The 12,276-nt window shown below is 43.0% G+C and overlaps 1 protein-coding gene across 1 annotated transcript in view; it reads right to left on the minus strand.

Moving 5' to 3' along the window:
- mipepa (mitochondrial intermediate peptidase a) overlaps positions 1-11,735 on the minus strand; it is a 131,907-nt gene extending 120,172 nt beyond the window's left edge. Inside the window, exons 1-3 of the mRNA XM_078222145.1 lie at positions 11,534-11,735; positions 4,640-4,813; positions 1,315-1,403 (exon numbers count right to left, since the gene is read on the minus strand). Of these exons, the coding sequence (XP_078078271.1) occupies positions 1,315-1,403; positions 4,640-4,813; positions 11,534-11,683 (413 nt within the window). The 5' untranslated portion in view covers positions 11,684-11,735. The remainder of the gene's footprint in view (positions 1-1,314; positions 1,404-4,639; positions 4,814-11,533) is intronic.
- Between the last annotated feature and the right edge of the window lie 541 nt (positions 11,736-12,276).

The raw sequence follows: 12,276 nt of genomic DNA on the forward strand, positions 1-12,276 counted from the left end.
ACAATATAGCCACTTTGTTCCCAGGTCATTTCCACTTGTATTATTCTCACCATATTTAATTTCTGATGTCCAAAATAAGTGCATAAGAACAAATCCACATTACCATGATAAAACCTGTCCATTGGACTGTCACTTGTCCTTTAATACTTAATTGAAGCTTTTAGCACATTTAAGCCTTTCCAGTGGTGGAAGGAGAACAGGCTGTCCAAGATAGAGAGCCACAGGTTCATCTTCTTAAAACCAGAGGCAGATATGTGCAGCTGTGTCAGTAGCTTTTGCATTTTGCTAACACTTTCACCTCCTGACCCTATCCCAATAACCTCACCAATCCGCTAGCGTGGGACTTTACTTTACACCTCTTCACTAATGCTTTACACTATTGGTACTCAGAACGGAAATAAGTATTTTGTATTTATACAGTCCAATTTATTCTCTTCAGATCTCCTAAAAGATTTCACATCCAAATGAATTGCTTTTGAAATACTGTCATCTATTTTGTAGAAGAATGTAGTAGCTAAATTGCAGATGGCAAGGTCCCACAAACAACAATATTAATTTATTTTTCAATGTTTGAAGTTCTGCAAATTTCTAGTTCGTATTAGAACAATTGAACAGCTTCTGATAAGCTAAAACTCTCTTATATCTCACAATGCACCTCCTCTTGTTTGGCGTGGTTGCATCTATTGTGAAAGACATTCCTGTGGCACCTGATTTCCACTTGAAAGTAGAGAACATTTAAGCTGTTGGTTGCATAAGGTGTCCAAATCCTTCCGTCACTGAAAGGAGGAAAAACATTCTCAATTTGTCCTGGTTTTTGAAGCCAATGGAATTGGGGTCCTATTGTCTCACATTGCCTTGGGGACCATAGATCTTAGAATAACGGTGGGGGACAAAGGGGTGATTTGGATATAAAGAGAACCCAAATCCCCAAAGCTCAACAAAAAATTTAGGAATCTCTGGTCAAGAGAAAACATTCAAAAATTAATTGGGTTTTCCCCGTAGCACAGGTCAAATCAATGTGTGGGACTGAGTCACAGCTTAGAAGGTTCCAATGATCACCAATACACATTCAGACAACAGGGAAGGACAAAGTGACATTCATTTCTGAATGCCTCATGTTATTGTATAACCCAACATTTTCTGTTATTAAGAATAGCTACATGATTGAAGGGCCACACCAAATGTAGGCCGGCTTTAGTTGCTGCCTTCAGGAGAGAGTAATGGCTTTGTTTATCTTTTGATTTTCTGCAATTACACCGAAGTAGCATTTAATTTGTACAAATAGTTCTTGCACTGTCAATTCTGAATACATACTTTTCCACCGCTGTGCCAATGGTCATACAGGTGATCTCTGCAGCTTCTCGAAATGAAGGGTCTGGATGCGCTACCTTAATAAAATCTGCCTGATAAGAAAAATACAGGAATAAGTGACAAGATCATGATACATTTCAATTAGTCACAAAACTTAGTTTTAGAAATATTCAATCCTTAAGACATTAGGCTCATAATTTTGCACTTCCAATAAACGTGTAAGTTTACATTTTGCATACATACAGGCTGCTGCAGAAAGGCATTAACAAATATCACCATCGAAACAAATTGCCTGCGTACAAAAGGCATATTGTACAAAGAGATAGCAAGCGAGTTCAATTTCCAAAAATAACATACCACAAAACAATGCATCATCAACCCTTTGCATCAACAGTTTGCAAGTTATCCTTTGCACACTTCTGATAAAATCTATCAATATGTTGTAAATTCAAATGTAGACCATAATTTAGATTTTAGCTGGGAAATCATATGCAAAGAAAAAAATGAAGCTGCCACAGGAAGACAAAGAAACCAAAAATACACCAGTAATACACCCGGACGAGCACTCAAGATCCTGCACGGACCAGCTGCCGGGGGTATTCGCCGAAATCTTTAACCATTATCTGCGTCAAGAAGATGACCATCATCCCGGCACCAAAGAAAAGCCAGGCAGCGTGCCTTAATGGTTATTGTCTGGTGGCTCTGACGTCCATCATTATGGTGTGCTTCGAAAGGTTAGTCATGACGCGAATCAATTCCGATCTCCCAGATTGCCTGGATCCACTATAGTTCGCCTATCGCCGCGACAGGTCCCAGCAGATGCTATTTCCCTGGCTCTACACTCAACCCTGGAATACTTAAGACACCAAAGACACTGGTGTCAGGAATCTATGTCAGATTCCTATTTGACTACAGCTCAGTCTTTATTCCTACGAAACTCATCGCCAAACTCCGTGGCCTGGGGCTCGGCTCCGCCCTCTGCGACTGGATCCTAGACTTCCTAACCCACAGACCGCAACCAGCAAGAATAGGCAACAACACCTCCTCCATGATCATCCTCAACACCGGTGCCCCTAAAGGCTGTGTCCTCAGCCCCTTACTATATTTCTCATACACCTATGACTGTGTGGCAAAATTCCCCTCCAACTCAATTTTCAAGTTTGCTGATGACACCACTGTAGTGGGTCGGATCTCAAACAATGATGGGACAGAGTACGGGAAAGAGAGAATCTGCTGAACTGGTGTAATGACAATAATATCGCCTTCAATGTCAACAAAACGAAGGAGATAGTCATCAACTTCAGGAAGTGTAGTGGAGGACACGCCCCTGTATACATCAATGGGGATGAAGGAGGAATGGTCGAGAGCTTCAAGTTTTTAGGTGTCCAGGTCACCAACAACCTGTCCTGGACCCGCTATGCCAATGCTATAGTTAAGAAAGCCCACCACCACCTCTACTTTCACAGGAGCCTAAGGAAATTTGGCATGTCCACTACAATTCCTACCAACTTTTACAGATGCACCATCGAAAGCATTCTTTCTTGTTGTATCACAGCTTGGTATGGCTCCTGCTCTGTCTAAGACTGCAAGAAACTACAAAGGGTCGTGAACGAAGCCCAGTCCATCACACAAACCAGCCTCCCACCCACTGACTCTGTCTACACTTCCTGCTGCCTCAGAAAAGCAGCCAGCACATTCAAGAATTTCACGCACCCCGGACATACTCTTTTCCATTGGGAAAAGGACACGTACCAACTGACTCAAAAAACGGCTTCTTCCCTGCTGCCATCAGACTTTTGAATGGGCCTACCTCGCATTACGTTGATCTTTCTCTACACTTTAGCTATGACAGTAACACTACATTCTGCAGTCTCTCCTTTCCTTCTCTATGAACGGTATGCTTTACCTGTATAGCATGCAAGAAACAATATTTTTCACTGTATACCAACCAATACATGTGATAATAATAAAATCAAAGTTTTAACCTCGCAATAAAACCAATGAAAATATTAAAAATACTAAATCTAAATAGTAAAACTTAATGATGATTAAACAAGCATTACTCAGGCACTTAAAGGACAATACAAGATTCTTTGCCCCAATTCCAGGCAAAATCCCTATTCCAAACGATTCAAGACAAAATACAACGCAATACCAACAGCAGCTAATGGCCATTGTGTGGTCGCTGATAAAAAAACATTTTAATTAAGTACAGAATATAGAGGAAAATTGGTAAAGTAATATTTGTACTATACCATCCATGGGAACACCACCATCTGCAAATTCCCCTCCAACTCACAAACCATCCCGACTCAGAACTATAACTTCACTGTGGCAGTTCGAAAAGGCAACACACCACCACCACCTTCTCAAGGGCAATTAGGGAAATGCAATGAATAGTGACTTAGTCAGCGGGCCCAAATCCCTTGAATGAATAAAAAACTGCTTCACATTGTAAAGGGTTAAAAATGAAACCTCACATTGTGCAATCATCAGCAAACATCCCCACCCCTGACCTTCTGATGAGGGAAGATCATGATGAAGCAGCCAAAGATGGTTGGGTCAATAACACTGCCCTGAGGAACACTTGCAGCAATGCCCTAGGGCTGAGACGATTGACTTCCAATAATTTCTGCCATCTTCCTTGGTGCTAAGTTTACCAGAGCTCATTTTACCAGGGTTCCTTGATGCCACAGCAAGTCAAATGCTGCCTTGATGTCAATGGCAATCACTCTCACCTCCCCTCCAGATCAGTTGTTTTGTTTAAATTTGGATCGAGGCTATAAATGAGGCCAAATCCTGCATAGATATTAATAAGACAACTGTAGACTGCAGCCATCAATCACACTACCATTCCATTTTCAACTGAATTGACTACACAAAAAAAATGTACTTGTATAAAGTGTATTTCAAAAGCTCAGGATGGCTCAAAGCACTTTAGAGCCATTAAGGTGTAGTCACTGCTGTAGTAATATTGTAATATGGTCAAAATTTCAATTAAGAATCAAAATGGCTTAACAGGAGACAATACAATTTTGCATAACAGCCTAAGTGCAGAGTCGGCAGGATCAGAGGAGACGGCTGCAATGTCTCCTGACGTTTTACTAGCTTAACCAATAATATCTCCACATTTGAGAACAAAATTGATAATCTTAAAAGTGGCTCATCCTGACTGCCAGGTTTGCTTGCCTCCTACAAACAAATTTTCGCTTTAATTGCAATACGAGCACATTTTTGATCAAAAACAAAACCAATTTAACTATAAAATTGGTGGCTGCCAAAGTTGGAAGTCATATTATGAGTTTAAAAGAAAGCTAACTTTACTTACCAAATCAGCAACTCTACAAAGACAGTCTGAAAGTCTGTCAAAGATTTGCACAATCTGAGGACCAGGTGGTGTTTTACAGGCTTGCTCCACTAACTCCTCAGTTTCTTTCAATGCATTTTCTTGAGCCACCTGAAATCCTACTGGGGAACTCAGCTCATGTACACCAAAAAGACCCTTAATGAAAAAGTAGGAAACTTCAGTTCACAGCACGCATTTATATAATGTTGTTCATGATCACAGGACATCACAAAGGACTTTAGAACAAATAAAGTGTAGCCATTGTTGTAATATATAAGAAATGCAGCAATTTGGACACAGCTAGTTCTCACAATTTGTTAACCAGATTATCCTTCAATCAACATGACAAAAACAGATTAAGATTGACCAGGTTAACGCCCCAGCTGCATTTGCTGCCAAGGTCGTGCATGCACAGCCACCATTTGTATAGGGGCAATAGGCAGCATGGTGCATACATGGCCTCCAACTTTATAGGCAGCAGTAGATGTCAAGAACCCAGCTTATTTACTTTCAAGAATCATCAACTGAGCATCAAAACAATGTGGTTGTCTATACTTTGCAAAATCATATTTAATTCTGCAACAAAACTAATTCATTTGATTCTTTTTAAACTGAAGAGATTAGAGAACATGACAGAATATGCAAATGTTTTAAGGCAGGATTCAGCTCCTTTCCTGAAAACTGATGTGTATATGTAATTGGATTTCTGTGCATGCACAAGTAGTCCACTCGCAGTGTTAAGTATTGGCAGGAGATAGTGCAACTCCCCCGCTCCTCTTCAAAATAGTGCAATGGAATCTTTTACATCCACCTGTTTTGTGCTCAAGTCTCAGGAATGAGATTAGAATCCGCAATGTTCCAACTCAAGAGGTGAGTGTCAAGAACTGAACTACAGGTACCACTTAGTGCAAAATTAAAATTTCGCAACACACCATAGAACTTTACAATATTTACTCATCAAAAGTAGCTTATATGCATCTCAGCAAAGCCTTTGACAAGGTCCCATATGGGAGACTTGTAAAGAAGGTAAATTCACATGGGATACAGAGTAATTTGATAAAGTGGATTCAAAATTGACTCAGTTATCAGAATCAGAGGTTGATGACAGAAGGCTGCTTTAGTGACTGGAAGCCAGTGTTGGGCCCCCTATTATCTGTTATTTATATAAATGACATTGATGACTATGTGGGGGGTAGGATTTGTAAGTTTGCAGATGACACAAAGATTGAATGAGTAGTTAACAGTGAGGCGAAGTGTCTTGGGCTACAATAAGATATAGATGGAATGGTCAAATGGACATACAAGTGGCAGATGGAATTTAATCCTAAAAAATGTGAGGTGATACACTTTGGAAGGAGTAATTTGACAAGGAAGTATTCAATGAATGGTAGGACACTAAAAAGTTCTCTGGAACAAAAAGACCGTGGCATGTTTGTCCACAGATCTCAAAGCAGAGTTAGTAGGGTGATGAAAAAGGCACATGGAACACTTGCCTTTATTAGTCGAGGCATAGATTACAAAAGCAGGGAAGTCATGTTGAAGTTATATATAAATTTGGTGAGGCCACAGCTAGAGTACCGTGTGCAGTTCTGGTCACCACAATATCAGAAGGATGTGATTGCGCTGGAGTGAGTGCAGAGGAGATTCACCAGGATGCTGCCTGGGATGGAACATTTAAGTTATGAAGAGAGGTTGCGTAGGCTTGGTTTGTTTGCATTGGAGCCGAGAAGACCGAGGTGCAACCTGATCGAGGTATACAAGATCATGAGAGACATGGACAAAGTGAATAAAGAGCGGCTGTTCCCCTTAGTTGAAAGGTCAGTCACAAGGGGACATAGGTTCAAGGTGAGGGGCTCCTGTTTATACAGGGGTTGTACAGGGGTTTAGGGGATGTGAGGGTGGTGACGGTCTGGAATGTGCTGTCTGGGAGGGTGGTGGAGACGTGTTGCCTCACATTCTTTAAAAAGTACCTGGATGAGCACTTGGTACATCATAACATTCAGGGCTATGGGCCAAGTGCTGACAGATGGGATTAGGTGGGAGTTCAGGTGTTTCTAATGTGTCGGTGCAGACTCAATGGGCCAAAGCGCCTCTTTTGCGCTGTTTGATTCGATGATTCTATGAAAAGTGTCTACATTGGCACATAAAATTTAGCCTAGCATATATTGATGTTTAACTAGGAAACTGATGTTAAAGCACACAGACTACAAAACCTTTGGACTAAACTTTCATTGTATATTAAAAACAAAGTTGGGAAAGCTTGCATTTATAAGTTATATTTCAAGCACCTCAGAAACGTGTCAAAAGCACTTCATGAAGGAAATAGAAGCAGGAGTAAGTCATTTGGCCCATTTGAGCCTGCTTCGCCATTCATTTCGATCATGGCTGATCACCAAATTCAATATCCTGATTCCGCCTTCCCCCCCAGTCCCTTGATCACTTTAGCCCCAAGAGCTACATCCAATTTCTTCTTGAAATCACACAGCATTTTGGCCTCAACTATGGAAAGTTGAGTAATTCAAATAGGTAAACAGTCAGTTTGGACACTATGATCCAGGATGAAGCGATAGAGTGAGAATTGAGAGGGAGATGGTACTGGAAAGGCTGGCTATATTTAGGGTAGGTAAGTCACCTGGTCTGGGTGGCTTGCTTTCGGATTAAGATAGGGGCAGGGCTGGGGATAATCCTCCAAGCTTCCCTCGATACAGGGTGGTACCAGAGGATTGGAGTTGCAAAGAGAAACATAGAAAATAAGAGTAGGCCATTCGGCCCCTTCAAGCCTATTCCACCATTCATTATGATTGTGGCTGATCACCCACTCAATAGTCTGATCCCACTTTCCCCTCCATATCCTTACATCCCCTTCGACCCAAGAGTTATATCCAAGTCCTTCTTGAAAACATACAACATTTTGGCCTCAACTGCTTTCTGTGGTAACGAATTCCACAGACTCACCACTCTGGGTGAAGAAATTTCTCCTCATCTCAGTCTTAAAAGGGTGCACCCTGTAGCCTTTGACTATGACCCTGGTTCTGGGTTCTCCCACCATCAGGAACATCCTTCCAGCATCTACCCTGTCTAGCCCTGTTAGAATTTTATAAGTTTTTATGAGATCCCTTCTCAAGCTTCTAAACTTCAGTGAATATAATCCTAACTGACTCAATCTCTCCTTATTTGTCAGTCCTGCCATCCCAGAAATCAGTCTGGTAAACCTTCACTACACTCCCTCTATCGCAATAACATTCTTCTTCAGATAAGGAAACCAAAACTGCACAATATTCCAGGTGTGGGGCGCACCAAGGACCTGCAAATTTAAAGCAAGACATTCCTGCTCCTGCACTCAAATTCTCTTGTCATGACATCCAACATACCATTTGCTTTTTTTACTGCCTGCTGCACCTGCATGCTGAACTTCAGCGACTGGTGTACGAGAACACCCAGGTCTTGTTGTACATTCCCTCCCTTAAACATGATACTTTTCTAAAAAATGATACAAGGACAGTCCTAGCATCTACAGATCAATGGTGGGTAAGGTTTTAGAAACAATAATCGGTGAAAGGTTTGAGTAAATTAAGGAGATCCGGCATGGACTTGTAAAAGGCAAATCATGCTTGACTAATCTAATTGATTTAAGTAACAGAGAAGGCTGATAAACGGAATGCAGTGGATGTTGTATATATGGATTTTAGGAAAGTATTCAACAAATTAAGGGTGGCACAGTGGCTAGTACTACTGCCTCAGAGCGCCTAGCACTGCTGCCTCAGAGCGCCAGGGACCCGGGTTCGATTCCGGGCTTGGGTCAGTGTGTGTGTGGAGTTTGCACATTCTCCACATGTCTGTGTGTGTTTCCTCCAGGTTCTCCGGTTTCCTCCCACAGTCCAAATTTGTGCAGGTTAGGTGGACTGGCCATGATAAATTGTCCATTAGTGTCAGGGAAATTAGCAGGGTAAATATACGGGGTTGCGGGGATAGGACCTGGGCGGGGTCGTTATAGATGGGCCGAATGGCCTCCTTCTGCACTTTAGGAATTCTATGAAAATACTATTTAATTAACTGATTAACAAAATTGTGGCTCTCGGAATAGGAGGGCCTGTGTCTGGTTGCATAAAAGGTCAGCTTAACAGGAAACAGCAAATGGTTGTTTTCAGATTAAAGAAGGTAAACAGTGGGGGGGCTTCCCAAGGATCAGTGCTCAGACTTTGTTTTTTTTTGCTTTTACAAATATGTTGCAATTTTGAATAAAGAGTAGAATTTGGGAAGCTGAAATTGTTATCCTCAAGAGATGGTGAAAAGGGGATTTGATGGGCAGCAGAGTGGCACAGCACCTGGCACTGCTACCCCAATGCCTGGGATTTGGGCTCAATTCCGGCCTTGGGTGACTGTCCGTGTGGAGTTTACATGTGCTTCCCATGTCTGCGTGGGTTTCTTCCCACAGTCCAAAAATGTGCAGGTTAGTTGGATTGGCCATGCTTATTTTGCCCCTTAGTGTCCAAAGATCAAAGAATCATAGAAACCCTACAGTGCAGAAGGAGGCCATTCAGCCCATCGTGCCTACACCGACAACACTCCCACCCAGGCCCTATCCCATAACCCCATGTATTTACTATGTATCTCCGTGACACTAAGGGGTTACTTTGCATGGCCATTAGACCTAATCTGCACATCTTTGGACTGTGGGAGGAAACCATCTCTATCTTAAATGAGAGACTCTAGTTTGAAACTGTGCTCTCCTAGTTCTAGATTCCCCTGCAAGGGGAAACATCCTTTCAGAAAATACCGTCAAGTCCCCTCAGAATCTTGTGCGTGTCAATAAGATCACCTTTCATTCTTCTGAACTTCTGTGGATCCAGACCCAAACTACACAACTTTTCCTCCCAAGACAACCCCTTCATCCCAGAATCAGTTTTGCTGAATGGCCTATTCCTGTTCCTAGATTAGGTGGATTAGCCATGGTAAATGCTCTGGGTTACGGATATAAGAACATAAGAAATAGGAGCAGGAGTAGGCCATCTAGCCCCTCGAGCCTGCCCCACCATTCAACAAGATCATGGCTGATCTGAAGCGAATCAGTTCCACTTAACCGCCTGCTCCCCATATCCCTTATCGATCAGAAATCTATCTACCCATGATTTAAACATATTCAACGAAGTATCTTCCACCACTTCAATGGGCAGAGAATTCCAGAGATTCACTACCCTCTGAGAAAAGAAGTTCCCCCTCAACTCTGTTCTGAACCGGCCCCCACTTATTTTGAGGCTGTGCCCTCTAGTTCTGGTTTCCCTGGGGCAGGGTGTGGGCAAGATGCTCTTTCAGAGCAGACACAATGGGCCGAAAGGCCTCCTTTGGCACTGTCTGATTTCATGATTTTATGGATAGGTGTTTAAAATTGAGGGAGATCTGGACAGAATTGATACGGAGAAACTGATTCCATTAAAGAAACAGCCAAGGACAGGAAGACATCAGATTAAAGTGAATGGCAAAGAAGGAAAGAGCAACACGAGGAGAAACTTTTTTAAAAACTTGCAGTGAGAGACCAGTGAGTATTGCCTGTAAATGCAGTGAAGACAGGGTCAATTGTGGCTTTGAAAAGGATATTGGATTGTCTGAAGAGAAAAACGTTGCAGGTAAATGGCAGGGGAGTGTGGGGCTCACTGAAATGCTCTTGCAGAGAGCCAGCACATACAGGCCAAATGTGCTATAGCCATTCCTTGGTCACAATGTCACTGCACAGAAATATTAGCCAAGATTGTATGTAAATTAGTACAATAAAAGAGACAGCTATGTTGAACATAACTGCACAAATTTGAAATGTTTATGAACACAATTTTAAGATAACTATAGTTTGCTAACTGGGCTCACTGCACTGCAAACCACAAACTTAAATTGAATGCTGTAGGCTCAAACAATGAGGTAATGACAGTCAATAAAAATGCCTGTTCTTGGAACAGTTAGTGACAGACTAGCTTTTGAGTTGAAAGACTGGCAGTGACATTCCCTGGGCTGAAGAAGTTAACACAGTAAGAAGTCTCACAACACCAGGTTAAAGTCCAACAGGTTTATTTGGTAGCAAACGCCACCAGCTTTCGGAGCGCTGCTCCTTCGTCAGTTGAGTGGGAGATCTGTTCACAAACAGCACATATAAAGACACAAACTCAATTTACAGAATAATGATTGGAATGCGAGTCTTCACAACTAATCAAGTCTTAAAGATACAGACAATGTGAGTGGAGAGAGCATTAAGCACAGGTTGTATTGTCAAACCACAAACTTGATTAGCTGTAAAGGCTCACATTCCAATCATTATTCTGTAAATTGAGTTTGTGACTTTATATGCCCTGTTTGCTGTTTGTGAACAGATCTCCCTCTCACCTGACGAAGGAGCAGCGCTCCAAAAGCTAGTGGCGTTTGCTACCAAATATATCTGTTGGACTTTAACCTGGTGTTGTGAGACTTCTTACTGTGTTTACCCCAGTCCAACACCGGCATCTCCAAATCCTGAAGACGTTAAAGCATAGTCTAATGGTTCAGGAGTGACAGTGGTACTGTTAGATAGCACACAAAGAGAAAATGTTGGAAAAACCTCAGCAGGTCTGACAGCATCTGTGGAGAGAGAACAGGACTAACATTTCCATTCTGGATGCGAGTCGGACCTGTTGTGATTTTCCAGCATTTTGTTTCAGATCCCAGCATCCGCAGTATTTTGCTTTGATACTACGAGGTAGTAAGCTGGCCAACACAGCGTCTCAAAGTGATTAGCTGGCCAATTGGTCTCTGGGATCTTGCTGTGTAGAACATGGCTGTCGCCGCGGCCATTCTGAGCGTTAACCGTTTAACCGGCACCAGCCTCGTGCCCGTTTCACCCAAAGCTTCACTAACCACGTTCTTCCCAAATAAATCCGCCTTCCTCCTCGGTCTGGCATTGAAGGCCGCTCCCACCGGGGACCACGAAGTGGAGACATTCCTGTACGTTTTTAAGCGCCGACCTCGAATACATTTAAAGAGGTTCAGCAGCCGCCGGCTCAACATGTCCAGGACGCTCACGACCCTCGCGCGCTTGCACGGCCACTGCGCCTGCGTGTGGGCCGGCAGCATTCTGGGAGTTGGTGTTTTCTTCGCTCCTTTTTTTGAAAAGGGGCATGCGCAGAACCGAAGGCCCGAGCCGTCACCAGGCAACGGAGGAGCCGGCGCGCGAGCCTTGACATCGACACATTGTTCAGCGGGTCACGTGGGCCTGATACACATTTCCACTCCATCTGACGAAGGAGCAGCGCTCCGAAAGCTAATGGTGTTTGCTACCAAATAAACCTGTTGGACTTTAACTCTTACATTTGTAACACAGCCAGGCGCAAAGTGAAGGGGCAACTGTGCTGCTGTGGGACGGCACGATAGGGCACAGTGGTTAGCACTGCTGCTTCACAGGGACCTGGGTTCGATTCCTGGCTTGGGTCACTGTGTGGAGTTTGCACGTTCTCCCCGTGTCTGCGTGGGTTTCCCGCCGCCCCCCCCCCTCCCACCAGGTGCTCCAGTTTCCTCCCACAGTCCAAAGATGTGCGGGTTAGGTGGATTGGCCATGCTAAAAATTGCCCCTAAGTGTCCTGAGATGGGTAGGTTAGAGGGAT

This window comes from Mustelus asterias, chromosome 10 (genome assembly GCF_964213995.1).
Source record: "Mustelus asterias chromosome 10, sMusAst1.hap1.1, whole genome shotgun sequence".
NCBI lineage: Eukaryota > Metazoa > Chordata > Chondrichthyes > Carcharhiniformes > Triakidae > Mustelus > Mustelus asterias.